Below are 24,909 nucleotides of genomic sequence, written 5' to 3' on the forward strand. Positions count from 1 at the left end.
CACCAGGTAACTAGGTTATTAGGGAAGCATTGGGAGAAAGGAGTATCTTCTCTTCATCTGCTGGTGCTTAAAAAAATACTCCTGAATGCACTGATGTACATATGAGTATATAATTCCCTCAATCTCCCCACCCTTGCCCTACCCTACCCCACCCCACCCATAGCTGGCTGCCTGGCAACAGTTCCCCTCCCCGTTTCCATACACACCCCTCAGGTTGCATGTTGCCCTTTTGTGACATATCCTCCCCTCCACCTCTTCTTGAAGGCTGCCCTTGTTGTTCATTTTAATCAGATTTTACCTCTGTAAAAATGTTAAGGGGGGCACTCCACACAATATGATTTGATTTGCCTTGGGCTCTGTACCCCCCTAGAGACAACCCTACTCCTTGGCATCTTCAGTCTACAGAAAGTCCTTGCTAATCTCTCCTCATCACTGCCTTCTCTGTCAACCCCCCTATGCTCCCCTACCTCTGAGTGGAGGGGTCCCACGGATGAAAAATCTTTTTGCTTCTTTGGCCATTTTGACTATACTTGTGATCCCTTCTTTAGGTAAAGATGCAGAAAGGGGAGCGCCAGATGGCGAAACGGTTCCTAGAGGAGCGGAAGGAAGAACTGGAGGAGGTGGCCCACGAGCTGGCAGAGACTGAGCATGAGAACACTATGCTTCGACAAAATATTGAGCGTATCAAGGAGGAAAAGGATTTTACAGTGTAAAGCAGTTTTTCTCCCATTCTTGTCCTACCTGAGTACTCACTCCCTACTATAGAGGTATCTGTAGGATTTTATTTTTGTTATCAGAAATGTCTTACCTGGAGGTGTTGCTTATTATAGCACATTTTCCACTGGGTGGCCTATAAATTTTGTATCTTTTCCAAAGGTTAAGCTGATTCGGAATATGTACCTTGTATACCCACCCTTTCTCCCTTTTCCCATACCCCCTCACTCCAATCCCAGTGTACTTTTTTGGAAGTAGAAATGACCAGGAAAGAGGAAATAGTTATTAAAAGAAGCAGAAAGGATGGCATTAAATTTCTTTTCTGCCCCTTTATCTCCCTACCAATTTACCCTTTCTGGGACCTCAATTCTTCTCATCTCCTAGGGATAGTCTAATGATTTCTGACTTCTAAGGTTAAAAAGCACCATGGTGATTGGGGCTTTGTGTTGTGACTTGATGAGTGATGACTCAGAACCAAACTGTATTTACAGGCTACAAAAAAGGCATTTGCAACAGGAAAAAGAGTGTCTCATGTCTAAGCTCGTGGAAGCAGAGATGGATGGAGCAGCCGCTGCCAAGCAAGTAATGGCACTGAAGGATACAATCGGGAAACTGAAATCGGTAAGTGGTGGAAGAGTGACTAGTACTTTCTTCATGGTTCTGAAGGTGACTTTGATGCTTTGATATCAGTTGGTACCTTATAATTCCTTTCAACTAGCTAGAGAAAGCTAAGGCACTAGGTTTATTCAATTCATTCTATTGTTGAATGTACAAACTTGTTTTTTTCCTACTCCCTCTCCTATTCTCAGTTATTATTTAGAAGAGTTGGGTTCATCACTGTTGATGAAAACCAGAGAAAACCAGTAACATTACTAGGGGTCACAGGATATCAAGCCATGCTGTAGATGTCCAAGAAATGAAAGGCCCCAAGGGGTTATACTTTCTCTTGTCCATCTGAATCCTGGTTTTATTTCAAGGCCCAGATCAAGTCCCATTTTCTCTGTAAGCCCTCCTTAGTACCCCAGTGCACAGTCATTTTCTTTTAATTCCTATGTCAACACTTATTGCTTGTGCCACTTATTTAGCCATTATCATACAGTGTTACCTTGTTTTACTTCGTTTTTGATTAATTGTGATTGTAAATTATATTTTCCAGCTAGATTGTATGCTCCTTAAAAGTAGGGGGATCCTTATCTTTTAGTTTCTTTGTATCACCCATAGTACTAAGCACAGGTACCTATGTAGTAGGCATTCAGTTACAAATTCCTATTGGTTATTTGATTAATTTCTAGGAGAAGCACATGACTTGCACTGACATCAATACGCTGACCCGGCAAAAAGAACTTCTCCTCCAGAAGTTGAGTACTTTTGAAGAGACTAATCGTACTCTCAGAGATTTGCTGAAGGAGCAACATTCTAAAGAGGTAACCCTGGGCCTTCCTCCCTGAGCCACTGGCTTTGTCACCTTCCTTTTGTTTTTGTGGAAAATCTAGTTCCTTATGTACAACTTGTTTCTAACATTGGATTCTTTTTTATTTTCTGCTTTCATAACTTCTATCATACTAAGATTTTAAAAACAGGAATTACAGAATCTCAGGATTTAAAGAGACTTTAGGTATTATTTAATTTAACCTCCTACCTTTGTAGGGATGATCTCCTCTAAAAGGTCCCAGATAAAGGGTCTTAGAGAAGTTCACTGTACTCTGAGACTTTTATTCCATTGTTGGGCAAGTATTATTGTTTTACTTTTTAAAGACTCAAAGCCAGTATCTAATAGGGGCTGACTGGAATATACTGGAGTGTATTATAGTGGAAAGAGCACTTGAAGTGTAAGTTTAGATGACTTGGGTCCCACCTCCATCTCTTGTTGGTAACTTTTTTGCTCTCTAGACTGTAATTGCTTTGTTGTTTATTAATTTGTTGCTATAATTTATATTAATTTTTTACTTATTGTAAAAATGAGAATATTAGACTACATCCAAGTTCTATATTCACTTAATATTCTCTGATTCTGTGATCGTTGCCCTTTTCTGATTGTGAACAGGGAAGGGGAGAGTGGAGCTCACTGAGATGAGTAGTTAAATCATTTAATTAAAACATATTCTCAGGGAAGAGAGTTAAGTGATAAATAAGTTTTTCCCTTTTCAGCCATATTTAAGTTCTATTTGATAACCTTTTTGGTTTTTTATAGCAGAGTAATTTCCTGTTATTACTCCCTCTCTATCCTTCAAGAAATTTTTATTATAAAAAAGAAAAACAGTTAAGCAAAACTAACTGATAACAGTGACTATATTTTACACCATTGGTAGCATTCAGCCTTAGTATCTGTCTCTCTGATGAGAGGAAGAAAGTATGTTTCATCATTTCTCCTGCAGGACCAGAATTGGTCGTGGCATTTAATTTGAGTTTAGCTTCTTTGTGGGATTTTTATTTACATTATTATAGTTTATTGTATGCATTGTTCTTCTAGATCTGCTTTCTTTACCCTGCACTAGTCTAGTTCATGCAAATTTCCCCATATTTCTCTAAATTCTTCATATGTCTGATAGGATTGTAAGCTAAGTAAGTTCTTGATTGGTTGGTTAAAGCATATCAAAGGGAATCATTGTTTTATCCTCCACTTTGGGCCTCAGATGAAAGAAAATAGAATAGGGAAGAAAACCAGATTTTTGGTTCCCTGATTCTTGACCTGGTTCTTTGATGTGATGTCATACTCTGGCTTTACTTGAAAAAGAGGGAGCCACTGTGTTGAATTATGTTCATCAGGAGTATTAGAAACCTGAGTAAAAAAACTACTCTGCCCTTTCCTTCTCTGACATGCCAGCTTCCATGGGGGAGGAATAAATGGGGACAGGAAAATAATATAAGACCTTTTCCTTTGAGATCAATATCGCTCAGGGAATAGAGGCTGTGGGGCAGGCGGGTGGGTGGGGGGAGGTTGGTTTTATGATATCCTTGATAGTTTGATTGTTTCTGAAGGATTCAGAAAAGCTGATGGAGCAACAAGGAAACCTATTGAAACGACTAGCCGAAGCCGACTCAGAAAAAGCGGTAATGTGAAATCATCTTCTTGATCTTGTTCAAATGATAAAAGGGTTTTCTTGGGGAATTCCAGCCACTGAGTCCATACAGGTAGAGTCCTGGGCGGCCTCAGTGTTAGACAGTGGAGATTTTCTTAGCCTTTCTGAGTCATACTCTGCTTTGCAAAATGTATATAAGTAACTCTTAATTCATTCAGGGCAATGTTAGACATAACAATTTTGACATAACGTTACCACGGGTCCTGTTTCTGGGTAGCTCAAAAATAAAATGGCTCTTTCCTAGAGTCAACCACATTTTATTCAGAATATTTGCTCTACAACCTCCAGAAGTCATGAGCCTCATTTATTTCAACTATGTGAGTTGTAGTTTGGACTGTGTGGCCTGGGTCATCCTAACTGTGGCCAAATGGTGAGTCCCAAGCCTGGCACATGAGGGTGCTGTCCTAGCCGAAAGTACTAAGGTAACAGCCTGCCCTGGAACTTACATGCCCACCCCTTCACCGTGGGAAACTGAGATGTGTGTTGTCTTCTAGCGCCTGCTGCTATTGCTACAAGATAAAGACAAGGAAGTAGAAGAGCTGCTACAAGAAATTCAGTGTGAGAAGGTAGTTTCTTTCCCTACTCCATGTTTATTTTTTTTCCTGTTGTGTAGAAAGAGTTTGAAATAGGAAATTGCTCTGACATGGTACCCCAGATCCTCAGTTATTGTTTTTGCCTCCTTGCTATCCTCTCTATACTTCCAGTCCCTCCATTTTATTTTACCAGTGAACATTCTTAATATTTTTCGCATATTTGAAATTCTCCTCAGGGTTTCCTTTAGCTGTATTGAAAACAAATTGCACTTAAGATACAGGGAGGTTCCATCAAATACCCACTCTTATTCCCTCGTAGTCAATATGTTTTGACCATTTCATCAAATTTGAGCAGGACCCAGGCATGCCTTGTGGTTATCATAGGTGTGGGGTACATGTATGTCCAGCAAGGGAAAGGAACTCTTCTGACCTGATCCCTCTGCAGGCTCAAGCAAAGACAGCATCTGAACTCTCCAAGACTATGGAATCCATGCGGGGGCATTTGCAGACACAATTGCGGTCTAAAGAAGCAGAGAATAGTCGTCTTGTAATCCAAATCAAGGTAGTAGCCCTTTAAAGTTCTAGGTTCCATGGAATTAATTCCATTCTTCATGATAGCATGTCTAGACTTCTCTAGTAGGGACAGATAAGGAGACCAATCCAAGGAATGTGCAGTCAGTGTACATGGCTGTGACTCTACAGTGGCTTTATGGCCTGTGATTGCATGTTATATTTTTTACATACTCATGGAGTGCTGTGTTTATAAGGTAGAGTGCAAAGCATACTTGCCTTGGTGTCAGAGAACCTGGCTTCAAATCTTGATTCAATCACAAGTGACCTTGGGCAAGTCACTTATCTTCCTTGGACCTCAATTTTCTCATCTGAAAATAAGTGAGTTGCTCTTGTTGACCTGCAGTGTTCCTTCGAGCTCTAAAGTTATCATCTTATGATCCAGAGCACTCTGATTTGGCTTCCCTTTCCCCAGAAATCTAACGCAACTACTAAATGGGCAGTTGTTTCCATAGCAACTTTTCCTGACCATTCCCTTGGTGTTTTATTATTACTTTTCTGAATAGTTGTTGTTTGTGTACTTTTGACTTTACATCCTTTCTGCTTATAAAATAGGTTTGAGGTTAAAAAATCAAAATAGTGTTTTAAAAAATATGCACTATGCAGTTTCAAATAAACTTATTTCAGTAATTCAAGGATCTATGGTTTCTTTAGTGTATACATCCTCTACATGCATTTTGCAGCCTTTCTACCACTTAGATGGTCTTTGAAAGTTGTTGTAGCAGAAAAAAATTAATCATTGTGCTAACTTGGCTAAATTTAACTATGCTGGTACTGGTACACCATAAGTGGAACCTGGCATGATGCCCACACTTAAAGCCTTCCCAGCTTGGCATGGTCTAAAGCTTACACTGTGCTGGCAGAGTTTTTGAAAACCCAGGTTCCTTCTACATCATGATAAGGAATTAGAATAGGACTTTAGCAGATGGAGGAACCAAATTAAAATGAAAATGAAGCAGAATCCCAGTAAGAGGAGCAGACAATCATTGGTAGGTAAATTCATTGTAGCAGTTAAATATTGAATGTAGTCCTGAGCTTCTTTACAGGATAGGAACATACTGGGTTATGTCATTCTTATCTGATGATAGGAATCAGGTAAGTTTTCCCTGACAGGAAATTTTGAGAGGAATTGATTACACCTCAAGGGCCCCTGGGTAATGCAATAGATCGTGAAGATGTATAATAGCAGCCTGCCTGCAGAGTTGCCCTCTTCCTTCCCCACCCTTTAGAGGTCACAAAGCATTTCATAACATTCTGGGAATCCAAAAGAAACTTAAAGTGTGACACTTTTTGGGAGCAATAAGCAATTAGTTGTTCCTGCAACAAGAACATTGAGCCTTAGTGCTCATTAAGCCTCATTCTTTATTCCCATCCCTAGAATTTGGAGCGCAGTGGTTCTCAACATAAGGCTGAAATGGAGGCCATCATGGAGCAGCTGAAGGACCTCAAGCAGAAAGGAGACAGGGACAAAGAAGCTTTGAAGAAAGCTATCAGAGCACAGCAAGAGAGGGCGGAGCGGAGTGAAGAGTATGCTGAACAACTGCATGTCCAGCTTGCAGACAAGGTAGCCAAGCCAGGGGAGGGATGACTGAAGATAATTCACATCCATACCAGTGGCACTTTTTCCACAGTGACCCTTTGAGGGAGGTAATAGCATCCATTTTACAGATGAGGAAGCTCTGACTCTGAGAGGATAAGCAATACGTGTCTAATGTCACCCAGCAGCCAGTCAGGCTCTGAAGTAGCGTGCCAATACAGGTCTCTTTACTTTGAGACCAGTGATTTAGCCATTATCCTGCCCAGCCTCTCATCTAGGCCTGACCCTGGAGAGGACAACTTGCTCCCTATTGGTCTCCTAAGTAGGCAGCTAGTTGTGTTAGATTGATAGATCCAGTCACATTGGACATAGGGTGATTAAAGATTGACTGCCAAGAGGGTAGTTAGGGATAGTTTATAAAACAGAAAAACTGTAGAGTAGTGAAACTACAGTAGTTGAAACTGAGAAGTTGCCTTGGGAAGATTAAAAAATATACCTGAGGCTTCTGAAACAGTGTTATCCAATGGAAGGAGCCCCAGGCTATCAATTTATCCACCTTAGGTTCTTGTCCCAACTTGGTTACTGTCTGTAATGACCCTGAGATTGAAAGAAGGGACTTATAAGGGAACCATAACTTCAGTAAATCGCTAGACACCTTTGCATCTCAGCTTTCCTGTTTGTAATATGTTTAACTATCCCTGTCCCTTTCCAAAATGGTAATGATAAGAGTGGTCATCAACTTTTGAGCATTTTGTAAGAAAATTACATAAAATCAGTGGTTTCAGGATGCTGTGTAAGAAAGGCTCTAAGCTTAATTATTATTGTGGTCACTTGCAATTTGGGAGCAATATTTTCTCAGATTTTAGGCAGTTTCAGATTTTAGGGTCTAACATCATTGCCCACGTTCTTTTTGGTTTTTCAAAATGATAGATTGTAGATGTTGGGCCTGGCCTATAGTTTTACTTTGCTTGATTGAAATTCTGAAGGCCCTGCATGAGAGATATCTTTTGCCCTCTGACCTTTGTGCCAAGGCCAGGATCCCTTATACTTTGGGCTGATGAGTTTGTTTTGTCCCTTTCCTGGTGTCTCCAGGATCTGTATGTTGCTGAAGCCCTCTCTACCCTGGAATCCTGGAGAAGCCGCTACAACCAGGTGGTGAAAGACAAGGGAGACCTAGAGCTGGAGATCATTGTGTTAAATGAGTAAGGTCTTGGGATTGGGCAGAGGCCTTGGGGGGGCTGAGAATGGGAAAGTTTTTAGGCATGGTTCAACCTTAAATAATCCTCTGTTTTTACTTATGTAAAGGTAGATGACAGTAAAGATGTCATAAATGGTGGGCTGGGGGAGGGGGGTTTTGTGTGGCCTTGTGTGGATTTTAAGGTTGATTGGTTTGGCTAGATTTCCTTAGAATGGCTTTCTTTTATTCAAATTACATTTAGTGTCCTACTCCACTAGTTCCCACAAGACTCAGCTGAGAAACTGGGCTTTTTTGGTATTCTTTGTTACTTGGTCCTGACATTATATTATCTAGCCAAGAGTAGATGGTGATAGGAACAATAGAGACAGCCCAATTTGGGCCTGAAAAACTGAGGCATGGGTTAGTAAAATAGCAAGATGAACACATAGTACACAGTAGAGAAAGAGAAATCATTGCCATATGGTTTCTCTGCAGCTGCCACTTGATCAAAATGTTCTTTAATGGGCCTTTACCTGAGATGGGAGCATGTGATAATACCTCTAGGTCTTATCCATGCAAGTTCTTGGGTTTCTTGTTCTGTGTAGGCGTTAGCACAAGATTGAGATTGTGCCTGTAGCCAATCAGTTTTCTGGCTTTTGGGCTAAAATGTTGATGCAGAGGGACATGCAAAGATGAACCTGGTTTTTAGTTGGCACATGCAGTAACTGAGGGTAGGTAGACTAGTTTAGTCATATGGCCTGGACAATATGTGTATATTGTTTTGTTTATATTGATGACAATATTTAATTTTTAAGTTAACATATTTAACTTTTTCTTTGTATTTCCAGTGCTTAGTATACTTCTGACACATGGTAGGCTGAAAATAAACATATTTACAAACATTATGAGCAACTCATAATGTAACCTCTCCCTATCCTTATGCTCATCAGATCACATGTATAGTTTCATGATTTCATGTGGATTTTATTCTCTTTTCACTATGGGTCTTTGTATTTTTTTCATCATTATGATAGTCTCTTGTGTCACAGTTATATCACAGTCTGTTAATCATTCTTTAGCTATCAAACACTGCAGTTCCAGTTTGTTTCTCTTCTAACCATCATAGCCATTCATTTAGCAAGTATTTATTAAGAACCTGATTAGGCTAGGCACTAGGTATTGGGCACTACAAATACAAAAACAAAAATGAAACTCTCCTGGCACTCAAGGAATTCATGTTCCGTGGGAGGAAATAAACTGTGCATGGGAAGTGAACTTAGAGAGTAATTTCCTGGGGGGGGTTGGAAGAAGTAGCAGTTGAGGGAGGAAGGTATGAGAGGATTAGTGTAAGCTCTCTTTAAGAAGCAACAGTTGCGCTGAACATTTGAAGGGAGCTTGTATTTCCCAGAAAAAGAGAGGTGAGGAGTACATTCCATGCATGAGGATGACCTATACAAAAGCTTATAGATGGACAGTGGAGTGTTGTGTTCAGGGAATACCAGTTTGCCTAGAATATAAAGTTTGTGAAGGAAAGGAAATTATAATGTGCAATAAAAACCTAGAGCTGAAGGAGCAAACCTTGGAATGGAAAGGACCTTAAAAACTAAATAAAAATGTGTTTTACTCTGGAAGCAAGAGGAGAGAACTTTCCAGTGGAATTTCTTGAGTAGGGACATCACACAGACTCGTACTTCAGGAATATTGATTTAGCAGCTTTGTGAGGGATAAATCAGAGCCAGGAAGACTCATGAAGAAGTTATTGCAGTGTTGTCTAGGTGAGAGATAAATAAAAGCCTGAAACAAAGCTGTGTGAATGAAGAGGAAGGGATAAATTCAAGAGGTAGAATCAACAAAATTTAACAAATTGATAGAGAAAGAAGAGTCGAGATTGACTTCCAAGGTTGCAAACCCTAGGCACTAGAAGAATGGAAAAACCCTAGCCAAAATCAGAGAAATTTGAGAGAAGGGGACATTATTTAGAGGAGGAAAATAATGAGTTCTGTTACAGGTCCCATTTAATTGTCGACCTCAAAAATCGGTGGAGTTTGATCTAAGAAAGACAAACTAGATTAAGTCAGGTTCACAGTTTTATTTCTCACAAGCTGGCTTTAACATTAATTGCATGGGAGTTACAGTCCCAAACTGGCTTGATTTGGGATTTGGGGGTACAGAATTACATGCCTTTCAAAGAGTAGGCGTTCCCATGGGGTGCCCATTAATTGAGATTGGTCAGCACATTGGGAGGTGGGCTATATTAAAATGAGTCTTGAGTACCTGACTTAGGCCACTTAATCCTGGTACAATACCTTTTCATCAGGAGCTGGTATCACCCCACCTCCAGACAGGAAATACCTCTTCCAGCAGATCACTGGCACAACCTCCCTCCCCCCAACCCCATACCAGACCACTCCTAACCTTGGGCTATCTAGGTAGGAGAATCTTGACTCCACCCAAGCCTGCGCAGCTTCCAATACAATCTCATCATCAGGAATGTCTTTCTGAAGAACTTTTCCAAAGGGGGCTGGGGTGGGGGGGTAGGGAGGAGGGATGGTGTGAAGCTCTAAGTCTAGAAATCATTTTTTACATGTTGGACTCAACACAGTTGCAGGGTAGGTGATCTTGGGAATCATCTCAGGCTCCTTTTCTCTTTGGAACATAATATTTCATGGTCTCTTGTGGATTTGAATGGTTGCAGAATAGGCTTATGTTATTTGAGTTTCCTTTCCTTGATATTTGATGGTATTTGTCATGGTCACTTGCAGAATTTTTTTTTTTTTTGCCAGTTGGAATTGTTCTATTAAATCAATATTTGTTCTGAGAAAAAAAAATTGCAGGTGCCTATGGGACAACTAGTTGGAGATGTCCAGCGGGCAGTTGGTGATGAGGGACTGCAATTCAGGAGAGAGATAGAAGTTGGATAAAATACAGATGTAGGAGTCATTTGTCTGGAAGTGATAGTTGAATCCAAGGGAACTGATGACATCACTAAGAAAGCATGTACAGAGAGAAGAGATGAGGGGACAATAGAATATAAGGAGCAAAATAAAGATGATGATCCAGCAAAGAAGACTAAGAAGGAACATCTAGAAATGGAGGAGGAGAACCCGGAAAGGTCATGAAAACTCAGGAAAGACAGTGGAGGAGAAGGGGTGATCAACAGTAGTAAATGCTATAGGGAGGTCAAGGATATGAACTGAGAAAAAGACATTGGATTTGGCAGTTTTTAATAGATCATTGGTACCTTTGGAGAGAGCTGTTTTAGTTGAGTGATGAAGTTAGAAACCAGATTTCAAGGAGTTCAGAAGTGAATGGAAAATGAGAAAGTGGAAGAACTCATGTAAGTGGCTGTTTTTCCAGAACATTGACTATGAAAAGGAGAAGATTTGAGATGAAACCATGAGAGGTTAGTGGCTAGTAGGGCCAAGTGAAAGTTTTCTAAGGCTGGGGGAGATCTATACAAGTCTATAAATAATAGAGAAGAAATCTGTAGATAAGGAAAGTTTGAAAATTAGAGTGAGAGAAGATGAAATGATTAAAGGAGCAAATATTGGCATTAGATATGATATAGATCAAGGGCAAAAGTAGAGGGAGGTTTCTTTTGTAGGAAAAGTGGCCTCTTGATAGAGCCAGGTTTCCGTGATTGCATTGAGGAGAACTAATGTTGCATAAAGGACTGCTTATTACCAATGAAACAAGGGCTCCATAGGGCATGGTGGTTTGGAGAGAGGGAGTATAGAGTGAGACAAAGGGATGTGGAATGGATGGCACTTTCATGAGTAAGAAGGAACAGAGAATGGCACCCAGGAAAGTGAGCTGGTAACTGAATGAGTGTAACCATAGTACAGCTTGTCATGCCCTTTGCAGTAGTTATAGGCCTATTGATTATTCCCTGAGTAAGAGCAGAAGAGTCAGGGGAAAGGAGGGAGTGAGGTAGTGGGCAAATTAACTATGGCAAGGCAGATGCAAACACATGGTGGTCTGCCAAATGGTCAAAGTCCTAAGGCATGACTGGTTATAAAGGTGGGGGTCAGGGAGGCAATAGTTTAGATTTATTTACCCTCTAATTACTGGCCAAGTCAGATCTGTCCCAGGGTCTGGTATTGAGTAGATTATTTCACCCTTAGATGGCACAAGGCTGAGGTTCTAGAGGATCTTTGGTTCTTGACTGACAACTTTAGCTTCTTACAGATGTTTTTATTTTTAAATATTTATTTGGTATATAGTCATAGCAGTGGAATAACAAGGTCAGTTTCATAGCTCTTGTGACATTTTGCCACATTGCTTTCCAGAAAGATTGCACCAATTTGTACTGCTATCATCAGTGCTATAATAGCTAAAAAAACAGATTGAAAATGTATGTCCTGTGCACAATAATTGCAAGAAAAGTAAGTATTTTAGTGTTAATCTTAGGAACATAAATGATCTATCCAAAGAGAATTGATGACTTTAGTGGCAGAAAAAGAGAGAAGACTTGAAGAAAGATTAAATATCATCCTATATATGATAGTAATTTTATTATATACATGTATGCGTGTGTATATATATATACATATATATATACACACATATATAGATGTGTGTATATATATATATATAGTGTATGTATATATGTGTATATGTGTATGTGTGTATACATATACACATATACACATTTTTATATACATATACATAAACTGCATTGGATATGTTCTTGTGACATAGAGGTGACCAGGATATTCTCAATAGCTATGCAAGTGAAGTTTAAAGTCTGGCTAGACTCTTACTAAGCTAAGCTGGAAAAGCTTTCAGTATGCCCCAGCAGTGACTGTGTCTGCTGTCCAAGGAGCTAAGAGTAGAGTGTCTCATCACCAGAAGGTTGGCTATTATGTGACCAATTTAGGGGGCCATGACAATCAATGAAGTATAAAATGTAAAATAACCCTCTGTTCTGCATGGCCCCGTCTCCTCTGCAGTTTATTTTGATGGAGTACTAGATAAGGAGGCAAAGGATGCTAAAAAAAAAAAAATGTATTTTTAGACCTTCTCCAAACATTAATTCTTGCTACTCTAAATGGGCTGTATGACTGTTGGACAAAAAATAAGCAGACAGAAACTGAATCACAACCATACACTGACATTATCACCATAAATGAAACTAGAAAACACAGAGAAATTGCCACTAAATGGAAGGATGGCTTAAATGAAAGAAGAGCTTGCAGATTCTTGTCAGAGAGGTGTTGAATAAAAGAGCTGCAAGATGTGAATCACAGAATTTGAGATTTGGGAAGGTCCTCAGCAGCCATCTAATTCAGCCTGTACCTGAAAAGAATCTCCATTATAACATTCCTAACCAGCGAGTCATTTTAGTCTCCACTTTAAGATTTCTAGTGAGAGGTAACCAGTTTATCACTTCTTGAGGAAGCTCAATTTTTGGACAGCTGTAATTGCAAGAAATTTTTTCCCTAACATTGGACGTAAATTTACCTCTGTCCAATCTCTCTACTGTTCCTGGTTTTGCTCTCTACAGTCAGACAGAACAAGTCTAGTCTCTTCCATGTGACAGCCTTTCGGGTATTTGAAGACAGCTATTGTGTCACTCTGGGCTAACCATACCCATTTTTTTCAGCTGAACTTCATTTAACAAGAACTCAAGACTCTTCAAAGTATCCTGATTGCCCTCTTCTGGGCACACTCTAATTTATGATCTTGAGTAATAATTACCTCACAGAATAGATAGAAATGAACCTGCAGAGATCTGGGAGTGAGTCTGAAGTAAGCTTAAGGATCAGAGAACATTTGTAAATGACACTTGGTAGTAGTGTGATAACAGATATGAAATGAACAGATTTCTGAGAATTTCTTTAGCATATTATTCTCATCAACATAGTAGAATTATCATATTTTGACTCCATACCACCTTAACTGTTAAAGAGTTTAAAATTGCAGTATGACTGTTGGAACATCTGTATTTTGAAATATGGCAATGACATTTAAGATCACATTTGGGGGAGTGACTCTTGAGAACTGACTCCATACATACAGAGTTGCAGTCTATGCTGTTGTTCAATTATTTCCATTGTTTTCAGCTCTTCGTGACCTCATTTGGGGTTTTCTTGGCAAAGATATTGGAGTTGTTTGCCATTCCTTTTCCAGCTTATTTTATACATGAGGAAACTGAGGCAAACAGGGATAAGTAATTTGCCCAGAGTCACATAGCTAGTGTCTGAGATCAGATTTGAACTCAGGGGTTCTTGACTCTAGACCTGGTGCTCTATCCTATTCACTGTGCCACCCAGCTGATATTATATAATTTTAATTTAAGTGTTCAAGGATCAGTTTTGAAAATGTCACAAAGAAAGGGAGATTCTGAAAGAATGGAAAAAGTTGATTGATTTCCAAACTAGAATGAGAAGACATCCACACCTGCCAATTGAGATGCACATTTTTTCTTCTCTATAAAATCTTGATAAGAGTGATATACATTGAGGGAGTCCTTCATTAAAGTGTGAGAAGGCAATGGGTAGATCATTTTGCAGACTGCTTGCTAGAGCAGATTGTCTTCACACAAAATTGACTGGAAGGTATAGAGAATACACTATTCCACTGCTTATTTTATTTTTATTAAAATGAAGGAATATGAATTTTCTTGGTCACAGAGTCAGTCGAGTCCCCTCTTGTGAGATTTCTCATATATGTACCAAAATTATAACATTTATTGACAGATGTGATCACAGAGATAACCTTGTTCAATGATTTACTGAGTATCAGCATATTCAGCCAGGGATCAAACCAAGGAGACATGCTCACCACAGCTATTCATCAGTTTCAAAGAGGATATCTTACACAAAGTTCAAACAATAGTATTCCCTTTTGACAAAGAAATTCTATAAATATCTGGTTTTCCAGTAATATTGTAGCAATTACATTAGACACTGGGACACTATGGGATCTTCTCAATGAGATCTGTATTTAAGAGATTAGGGGAAAAAAACATATTGTCCAGAAACTGAAATGCAGTTGGGTAGATAATCCATTGAGCTAGCCAGCAGAACTTAGTGTTTAGGTATGTAATATTGAAGGTCAGTAGGCTGCATCCATATTGAAATATGCTGCATTTGGGAAATTGAATTGTACTTATTTTTTAGTGTTTTATTATTCTATTTTTTAAAAAATTCCATTTTATTTTTAGTCTCAATTTGTTTTCCTTACTCTTCCCCTTCCCTACCTATTGAGAAGGCAAGAAAATAAAAACCCTTATAAATATGTATAGACATGCAAAAAAGATTTTCTCCTTCCCCAAAAAGGGAGAAAAAGAATGAAATTGAAGAAAATATACTCCTGTCTACACTCATAGTCCATCATTTCTTTATCTGGAGATGAATAGCATGTTTCATCTTGAATCCTTAGTCATTTGGTTGACTAGAGTTACAAGTGTTTCAAGGTTGATTATCTATACAATATTGCTGTTCCTGTATAAATTGTTCTCCTAATTCTGCTCACTTCACTCTATATCAGTTCAAACAATTCTTGCTAGGTTTTTCTGAAACCATCTCCTTCATTATTTCTTACAGCACAATAATATTCCATTGCATTCACATACCATAACATTTTCAGCCATATTACAACTGATGGTCATAGCCTCAGTTCCAATTCTTTGCTACCATAAAAAACTAAACACACACCAAAAAGCCCTACTATAAATATTTTTGTGTTTGTGTGTGTGTGTGTGTTCTTTTCCTCTCTCTTTGATGTCTTTGGGATATAGACCTAGTAGTGGGTCAAAGAATATGTATAGTTTAATAGTTTTTTGGACCTAGTTCCAAATTGCTTCCCCCTGCCCCTACTTAATGGTATTTTATTTTTTTCCAATTACATGTAAAGATAGTTTTCAACATTCACTTTTATAAGATTTTGAATTCCATATTTTTTTCTCATCCAATAATTTTTAAATTATTTCTCCTGGATCTATTTTCCAGGTCAGTTGTTTTTCAATGAGTTGTTACACCTTATCTTCTATTTTTTCAAATTTTTGGTTTTGTTTACTAACTTCTTGGTTAGTTATTAGTTCAGTCATTAGTTACCCTGAACTCAATTCTCTCTTTCAACAAATTATTTTGTTCAATGAGCTTTTGAACCTTCTCCTCCATATTTTTTTCTCCCTCCATCCTCTCTCCCCTCCCCAAGATGGCAAGTAATCTGATATAGGCTGTTAAATATATTTTCACAGGTTGTGAAAAAAGAATCAGAACAAAAGGGAAAAACCACAAGAAAGAAAAAAACAAACAAAAAAGAAAATAGTATGCTTCAATCTGCATTCAAACTCCATAGTTCTTTCTCTGGATGTGATAGCATTTTCCATCATGAGTCCTTTGGAATTTTCTTAGATTATTGCATTGCTGAGAAGAGCTAAGTCTATTCAAGTTGGTCATCGCACAGTGTTGCTGTTACTATGTACAGTGTTCCCCTGGTTCTGCTCACTTCACTCAGCGTCAGTTCATTTAAGTCTTTCTAGGTTTTTCTGAAATCTGCCTACTCTTCGTTTCTTATAGCACAATAGTATTCCATTACATTCATATACTACAACCTGTTCAGCCATTCCTCAATTGATGGGCATTCTCCCAATTTCCAATTCTTTGCCACCACAAAAAATGTGTTATGAGTATTTTTGTACATGTGGGTCCTTTTTCCTTTTTTCTGATCTCTTTGAGATACAGACCAAGTAGTGGTATTGCTGGATCAAAGGGTGTGCACAATTTGATAGCCCTTTAGGCACAGTGCCAAATTGCTTTCCAGAATGGTTGGATTAGTTCACAACTCCTCCAACAATGCATTAGTGTTCCAATTTTCCCACATCTTCTTCAACAGTTATCAGTTTCCTTTTTTATCATATTAACCAATTTGATAGATGTGAGATGGTACCTCAGAGTTGTTTTAATTTGCATTTCTCTATAATCAATAGTGATTTAGACCATTTTTTTTATATGACTATAGAGAGCTTTAATTTCTTCATCTGAAAACTGCCTGTTCATATCCTTTGACCATTTATCATTTGGGGAATGACTTGTATTCTTTCCAAATTGCTTTTCAAGAATGGTTGGACTAGTTCACAGCTCCATCAACAGTGCATTGTTGGTGCAAAACAGCAAGTGTTTTCCTTTTCTGTCATATTAGCCATGCTGATGGATGTGAGGTGGGTACATAAGAGTTGTTTTAACGTGCGTTTCTCTAATTATTACTTAGACTGCTTTTCATATGGCTATTGACAGGTTGGATTTCTTCCTCTGAAAACTGCTTATTCATACCTTTTGACCATTTATCAATTGGGGAAATGATTGTTATTCTTATAAATTTGACTCAGTTCCCTATATATTTTTAAAATGAAACTTTTATCAGAGAAACTTGCTGCAAATATTTTCCCAGTTCCCTGCTTTTCTTCTAATTTTAGCTGCATTGATTTTGTTTGTGCAAAAACTTTTTAATTTTATGTAATCAAAATTATCCATTTTAGCTCCTGCAAACCTCTGTCTCTTGTTTTATCATGAACTTCTCGCATATCCGCAGATCTGACAGGCAATTTTTTCCATGCTCCCCTAACTTGCTTATGATAACACCCTATGTCTAAATCATGTACTCTTTTTGAGTTTATCTTGTTACATAGTATGACGTACTGGTCTGTGCCTAGTTTCTGCCTTACTACTTTCCAGTTTTCCCAACAGTTTTTGTAAAAAAAGTGAATTTTTGATTCAATGACTGGTTTTTTTGAGTTTATCAAACTCTGGTTTACTGGGCTAATTTGCCTTTGTTTATTGCACTACTTAATCTGTTCTACTGATCAACCTCTCTCTTTTTCAACCTCTCTTTTTTACCCAGTACCAAATGATTACAACTTTGTAGCATTTTAATCAATGTAATCAATCAAGAATTTGAGGTGTGGCACTGCTAGTCCCTTTTACTTCCTGGTGGTTGTTGGAGTTGTTTTTTTTTTCACTGATTCCCTTGATATTATTCTTGACCTTTTCTTCAGATAAATTTCACAATTTTTTCCCCTAGTTCTATAAAGTGATTCTTTGGTAATTTAATTAGTATGGCACTGAATTAATAAATTTGTTTAGGTAGTATTGTCATTTTTACTATATTGACTAAGCCTTCCCATGAATAATTAATATTTTTCCAGTTGTTTAGAGCTTTCTTTATTTGGTGAAGTATTTTGTTATTGTGTTCAATATAGTTCCTGTGTATGTCTTGCCAAGATAGACTCTCAAGCATTTCATATCATCTATAATTTTAAACAGAATTTCTCTTTTCTTTTTCTTCCTCTGTCTCTGGTTAGATACAGAAATGCTAATTATTTCTGTGGGTTTATTTTATGTCCTGTAATGTTGGTAAAGTTAATGTTTCAATTAGTTTTTTAGTTGACTCTCCAGAATTTTCTAAGTAAATCATCATGTCTCTACAAAAAGTGATCGTTTTGTTTCCTCAGCACCTTATGTTTATTCCTTTGCCTTTCTTTGCTCTCGCTTGAATTTCTAGTACAATATTGAACAGTAGTGGACATTCTTATTTCACCTGCTTTTATTGGAAAAGCTTCTAGCTCATACGCATTACACGTAATGCTTACTCTTGGTTTTAGAGAGATAGTAATTATTTAAGGAAAGTACTTTAAGTATTTATATAAAGAAAGCTTCATTTACTCCTCTACTTTTTAATGTTTTAAACTGGAATAGGAATATTTTGTCAAAAGTTTTTTCTGCATCTGTTGGATAATCACATTTTTTGTTGTTGATATGAACAGTTATGCTTAAAGTTTTCCTAATGTTGAACCAGTTCTGCTTTCCTGATATAAATCCCACCTGGTCCTAGTATATGATATATTGTGTAATCTCCTTGCTCTAGTGTTTTATTTAAAATTTTTGTATCAGTATTCATTAGGAGAATATTAATCTATAGTTTTGTGTTTTGATTCTCCTTGGTTTAGGTATCAAGACTATATTTGTGTCAGAGAAGGAATTTGTGTAGGACTCCTTTACCTGTTTTTTCATATAGTTTATGTAGTATTGGAATTAGTAGTTCTTTAAATATTTGGTAGAATTCAGCTGTAAATCTATCTAATCATGGAGTTTTTTTACCCTTCGGGAGTTCATTTATTGCTTGTTCAGTTTCTTTTTCTAAAATAGAAGTATCAAAGTTTTATTTTCTGTTCTGTTAATCTGAGTTTATATTTTTATAAATATTCATTTCATTTTGAACAGCACTTTTAACGATTGTTGAGTCAGTGCCATGTAGTAGATGGAGAGTCAGGATAGGACTAGTTTTGAATCTCATCTCTAGCCATGGCTGTTTGATCTTAGACATCATTTAACCTCCCTAAATCTCAGTTTCCTCATCTGTAAAATGGAGAGTACTATCTGTATCTGTGTAGTACTTAAGGGGGTTGTAAGGATCCAATGAAAATAATATATGTAAAATACTTTGCAAACCTTAAATCACTATGTATTTAAGCTTCTCTCTACTTTGAAAGTCTTACCTCTCTAAACATTTTCTGTGTAATGCATGCTATGTGGTTGTGAATCACAGAATGCTACAATCTCATAAGAATTCCATCTGCAGTTAACCCTGTAAGGAATGGGAAGATAAGCAGGATACACATAGGATGATGTAGTATATCACCATTGCTGACTTGTGTAAGAGAACTGACATCATCAGTCTTCATCAGGGACATGTGTGATCAGAAAAGAACATGAGGGTCAGCTTGAATATAGTCCTTGTATCCACAGACTAGGAGAAGAATGAGAAGAAGACCTCTGCGTGTAATATTAACTGACATCTTTGTGGAGGATTTCTGGAAGGACAGGAGCAAGAATTGTATAAGACGAAAAAGGCATAGATTTTTCAAAATTGGTTAAAATGCTTATATCTTTTTGATGTCACTGGTTGGCCCCACATACACCAAAATATTTGTAGCAGTGGTTTTTGTCGTAGCAAAAACTGGAAACAAATTGTATGTCCATTGTTTGGGAATCAATGACTAACCAAATTGTGGTATATGAATGTAATGGATTACCATGATGTACTGAGTACTGTAAGTTACTCACAGAAGACTTTGCACTGATGCGGTGTTGATGTTAAGCTAAACCAGAAAACAATATCATCTACAGTGACTACAAAACTGTAAATATAGAGGACAAAACCCCCCAAACTGAACACTGTCATTGTCACGATCAAGCTTGACCTCTGAGAAGAACTGAGAAAATACACATTTTTCCCGTCATTGCAGGAATGAAGTACTGTGGATGTAGTATTCTGCTCCTGCCATTGCATTTGATCACTGTGTTAGTCAGTTTTGCCAAAGTTCTTTTTTTCTCACTTTTTACATTTTTATTACAAAGGATGGCTCATAATTTTTTTGGGGTGGGTGTGGAAAAAGGGAAGGATATATTCAGAATTTAATGTGATATAAAAACAAAAGTCATTAATAAAATATAAGAATTTTTTAACAGTCGTAGACGGATTTATATAGTGAGAACATGGATCTATTGACTTGTTGAAGTGTAAGAATACAGTTGAGCTCACTTTATTTTCTTTTCTAGATCTTTTTACCACACACATTACATTTTTCAGTGTTCATGGCAATCTGGCTCCCTCTGGAAGATGCTGCATCCCTAGTCAACCTCTCTGCTTCTTTCATGCCCCTCTGACATGGCCAGGAGAAGTAGAGCATTTTCTTTGGTTGTCATTGCCACTTCCAGACTAGCTACTACTAAACAATCTCTCTTATTTTGAAGTCCATTTTATAATGGCTTGTCCAGATGCTTATCAAAATTATCTCTGAAGCTTCAGGTCATTCTCTCCTTTCTCAAATGTGCATCTTTATGGTCTTCCTCCCCATGCCAACCCTTAACGCTTAGACTGAAGGATTTCAGTACTTTGAAATCCCTTCATCTGTCATTTCCACAACTGCCTCAACTTCCATGAACTATATCTTTATGTCATCTCAGCCATTCATATCTTAGATATTACTGTCACTGTGATGGTGTCATGATTTTGAATATGGCAGGAGTTCCTTTATCTGATCATTACCTCCTGTCCCGTATCACTCTTCCTCTGTGACTTCAACACTCCAAAACTATTTTCTGTCCTCACTCCAACCTCTGGTAGGTATGGAAAAACCTACCTGTTCTTTCTTGTCTTCCTGCCCGGGGGTTACTTCACAGTCTTGATCCCTGAGGTTGATCACTTCAACTCCATACTGTCTTCTCCCATTTCTACCAATGCCCATTGCATGCAACACTCATGCCCTTAGGATCCATTACAGATTTATTTTATCTCAGTGAGGACCTACCTCACTGTGACATAGCAATTTTTTTCTTCCTTCTTTTTGATTGTTTTCTATCACATTCCTTGAAGTGGTTATTACAAATCTTTTCTTCTCACCTTTCTTAAAAACACCTCCCTGTTCTGGACTTTTCCTTTTCTGGAAAAAAAAAAGAGTGTATCTTTTGTGAGCTCCCTCTTTTCTCCTACTTCCTAACCCTTCTCTCTCATTTCTAATTCTCTCATTTGATCCAATTTGAGAAAGAGGTGGGCATCCTCCCTTCCTCTCTTATTCAGATGTTGTTACCTTCTTGATCTTGAATCTTCAGTCTTTCTTTTGCTCCTTCCCTGTTGCCTGCAAACTCACCCAGGTGAATTCCATCCTAAAAAAACCCGTTTGTTTAACCTTGCTGTCTCTTCAAGCTGTCATTTTTTTGCCCTTTTACAGCCAAGCTTCTAAAAAGAGCTATCTAGATTAATGTCCTCCATTTCTTTACCTCCCTCTTCAGTTCTCAACCCCTTACAATGTGATTTTACTGAAAATGCCCTCTTACCATTCTTTTACCTTCTCACTCAAGTGGCCTTTCCTCAGTTCCTCATTCTTCTTGACTTTTGTACAGTATTTTACACTATTGATCACCATCTACTTGTCCTAAAGCAGTGCGTTTTGTCTTGAACTCTCTTTTCTCAGCGATCTCAGCTCCCATGAAATGATCATTTCTTTACAGGATTGCTCTCCAAACTTAATAACAAACCCTAATGTTTCCTAAGCTCTAGCCCCGAATCATTAGCTGCCTAATGGATAGATCCACCTGTGTCTGTACCATTGGCATCTCCAAGTTAGTATTTCTGCAGAACTCATTGTTTTTCTTCCCTCAGTAAAGGTCTCTAATTCCATCCTTTCTACACTTGGCCTTTTTATTTTTGTTAGAGAATGCCACCATCCTTCTAGTCACTTGGTGTATAACTTTTGTGTTCTTGGCTGTACTTTCTTCTTTGTCCTTCCATATCCTATTAGTTAAGAAGTCTTGCTGATTCTTTTACAACATTTCTCATGTCTGTCCTCTTCTCTTGGTTCACATGGTTTCTACCTTAGTTCAGGCCTTCATCACCTCTCAGTTGGACTGTTGGAATATATTTGTAACTGGTCTTCCTTGTTTTAGCGCATCCCCTCCCCCACCCCAATCCATCTTCTATATCGTTGCCCTAGTAATGTCCCTCAGACACAGGTTTGACCATGTAGCTCTTCTGCTCAAAAGTTTCCGGTGGATTGTACTGACTCTGGGATCTCCTCAACTAATTTAAATCTTTCCACAATCAGGGATACCTTTCCAGACTTATTTCACATTGGTCCCATGTCATTCATACATTTTACTTTCCAGGAAAATTGGCTTACTTGGTATTCCCCCCATTCAGCATTCTTTCCCTTGTATCTATAGCTTTGTACAGGTTTTACTTTAGAATGCGCTCCCTACTTTATTCCCTATTTTAATGTAATCCCTAGCTTCTCATAAAGTTCCATTCAGTTACCATTTCCTAGAATAAGGCTTTCCTGATCTCCACCTCCCCTCCAGCATTTAGTAGTAGTTTTATTTTGGATTTGAGTGTATGTTTTGTTTCCCCAGGAGACTGTAAGCTCCCTAAGGGCAGGCCCAGTTTCATTTTTGTCCTTGTATCCCCACTACTGAACATAGTGCTGGGTGTGGTAGGCACTTAATAGATAATTATTGAATTGAATATCTTAACTTTTTCTTTTTTCTTTCCCTTTGGATTTTCAAGTTAGAAACACTTTATCTCAAAATAGGGCTATGAGATAATCCCTTCTTTACCAACATTTTCCCCTTATTAATTTTTCTTGCCTCGTAATATCAGTCATTTCTAGTACTGGGATAGATGGATTAAAAGAGGATATGGTCATTTCTTTTTAATAGGAATGCTTATATTTCTTCATTGAAGATAATATTGGTTCCTGGTTTTTAGTAAACAATTCTTTATCAGTTTGGGCAGTTAGGTGGTGCAGTGGATAGAGCATCTGTGCAGGAGTCAGGAGGACCTGAGTTCAAATCTCACCTCAGACACTTGGCACCCACTAGCTGTGTGACCTTGGGCAAGTCACTTAACCCCAATTGCCTCATCCTGGGTCATCTCCAGTCATCCTGATGAATATCTGGTCACTGGATTCAGATGGCTCTGGAGGAGAAGTGAGGCTGGTGACCTGCACAGCCCTCCCTCACTCAAAACAAAGTCAACTGCAAGTCATGTCATCATTTCTCTGATGGCATGGTCTTCGTTGGCAACAAAGGACAGACACACACGCACCTTTATCAATTTAAGAATAATGAATACTTATTCAGGATTTTGTGTAGTGGTCTTTGGGGTTTTTTTTTAATATCATGAGTCAATTAAAATTTATCATATTCCTTTTTAGCATTAAACTAGTAGATGATCCTGTTATTATTATGTCTGTATGAATTATTTTTTCTTATATTGCCTTTTGCATTTCTCACATTAATCTTACTTGGATGTGGTGAATAATTATTTTAATGCATTGTCATATATTATTTAATCTGAAGTGGTTTAATTTATGATGATTTTGTTTGGACTAAGCACTAAGGACTAGGTGGTTCAAGTCTAAGGTTTACTTTGATAAAAGTAAGTCCCCAAGGACACTCTCTCTCTCTCTCTCTCTCTCTCTCTCTCTCTCTTTCTCTCTCTCTCCTCTTTTAGGAATCTGGAAGGCAGCCTTAATAGAATTTGAGCAGTGTTTGACTAGGTGATAGGTGCTTCCTGAAATTGGAATGATATAGATTGTCATTCTAGACCAGAAGATGTTTGGTTTTGGTTAAAATGGATTGGTTGTAGATCTCAGAGAGGAATCTACCTCCCCAGCCTTTTGGTTGCTCAGTTTCTTGTCTGGTTGATTGTGTGGTACATAGTAGTACATACTACTACCTACATTTCATCAACATTTTTAGTGGGGCAGAAGTATGTATGTATGTATTGGGGGAAATGATTGGGGAGGACAGCATGTTAATGTTATATGCTGTTCTCCCCAATTACCACCCTTATCACTTGACTTGACCAGGCTCCAGGTTTCAGCAATTTTTCTCTTTATGTGTTCCCCCCTCCACCCTATATACAGTGTCCAGCATCCAACATTCAGTGTATCATCTTCAATTGAGAAGCTGAGTTAGTGCCCATCCATAGATTGAGGAGATTACCATTCTAGAATTATTAGCTTTTGGCATGTTCAGTGCCAGGGATTCTGGATCATAAAGAGCTACTTCATTCCAAAATACTTGGGTTCTTTGAAATCTGATATTTGCTGTTTTGTCTTCTTTTTCTTTTATATCAGCCGAGTGACAGATCTGGTATCACAGCAACATGCCTTGGAGGAGAAGATGCGAGAAGACCGGGATAATCTGGTGGAAAGATTACACCGACAGACAGCAGAATATTCTGCATTCAAACTTGAGAATGAGAGGCTAAAGGTCAGCCAAGCATCCTTGAACCATAAAACTAATATTTTCAGAAAATCTGCTGCCATATGTCCCCAGAGGGTGGGAAAAGAGATATTGTAGTTTATTGAGGCAACTTTGGGTATGCCATTCCCCTCTGGCAATTAGATTGAAGTTAGGTATCCCTGCCCAAGGGCTTTGTGTATGTTTTGAGGGGTATGAAATGAGATTGAAATGGGTGAATGGGACTTTTATTCTACATCCCAATTTCAAGACCTCAGGGTCTTTTATTGACTTCTTGATAATATGTCCCAAAACACCATCCCAAGAGGCAGATTAATTAATCAACAAGATTCTTCTCCTACCCTCCACCCTGATTGTACACAGGCTAGAGGGTAATATTCTCTGAGACTGGGATAAACTATAGATTTCTGTCCTGGCCAGGAGGAAAACAATAACCTGGAAATCTAGACCCTTGCATTCTATTCCACAGGGACTTTGGGCAGGTCATTTCAATTTTTAGAGCTTTATTATCCCCATTTCTAAATAG

General features: G+C 38.1%; 1 protein-coding gene across 9 annotated transcripts in view; it reads left to right on the forward strand.

The window, feature by feature from the left end:
- ODF2 (outer dense fiber of sperm tails 2) overlaps window positions 1-24,909 on the forward strand; it is a 51,371-nt gene that overhangs the window by 20,026 nt on the left and 6,436 nt on the right. For all 9 annotated transcript variants that reach the window (XM_072632588.1, XM_072632585.1, XM_072632587.1 and 6 more), the window contains 9 exons: window positions 549-709; window positions 1,206-1,335; window positions 2,007-2,138; window positions 3,694-3,765; window positions 4,289-4,360; window positions 4,773-4,889; window positions 6,276-6,461; window positions 7,527-7,636; window positions 24,257-24,392. In XM_072632588.1, the coding sequence (XP_072488689.1) occupies window positions 549-709; window positions 1,206-1,335; window positions 2,007-2,138; window positions 3,694-3,765; window positions 4,289-4,360; window positions 4,773-4,889; window positions 6,276-6,461; window positions 7,527-7,636; window positions 24,257-24,392 (1,116 nt within the window). The remainder of the gene's footprint in view (window positions 1-548; window positions 710-1,205; window positions 1,336-2,006; window positions 2,139-3,693; window positions 3,766-4,288; window positions 4,361-4,772; window positions 4,890-6,275; window positions 6,462-7,526; window positions 7,637-24,256; window positions 24,393-24,909) is intronic.

Source organism: Notamacropus eugenii, chromosome 1 (genome assembly GCF_028372415.1).
Source record: "Notamacropus eugenii isolate mMacEug1 chromosome 1, mMacEug1.pri_v2, whole genome shotgun sequence".
Classification (NCBI taxonomy): domain Eukaryota; kingdom Metazoa; phylum Chordata; class Mammalia; order Diprotodontia; family Macropodidae; genus Notamacropus; species Notamacropus eugenii.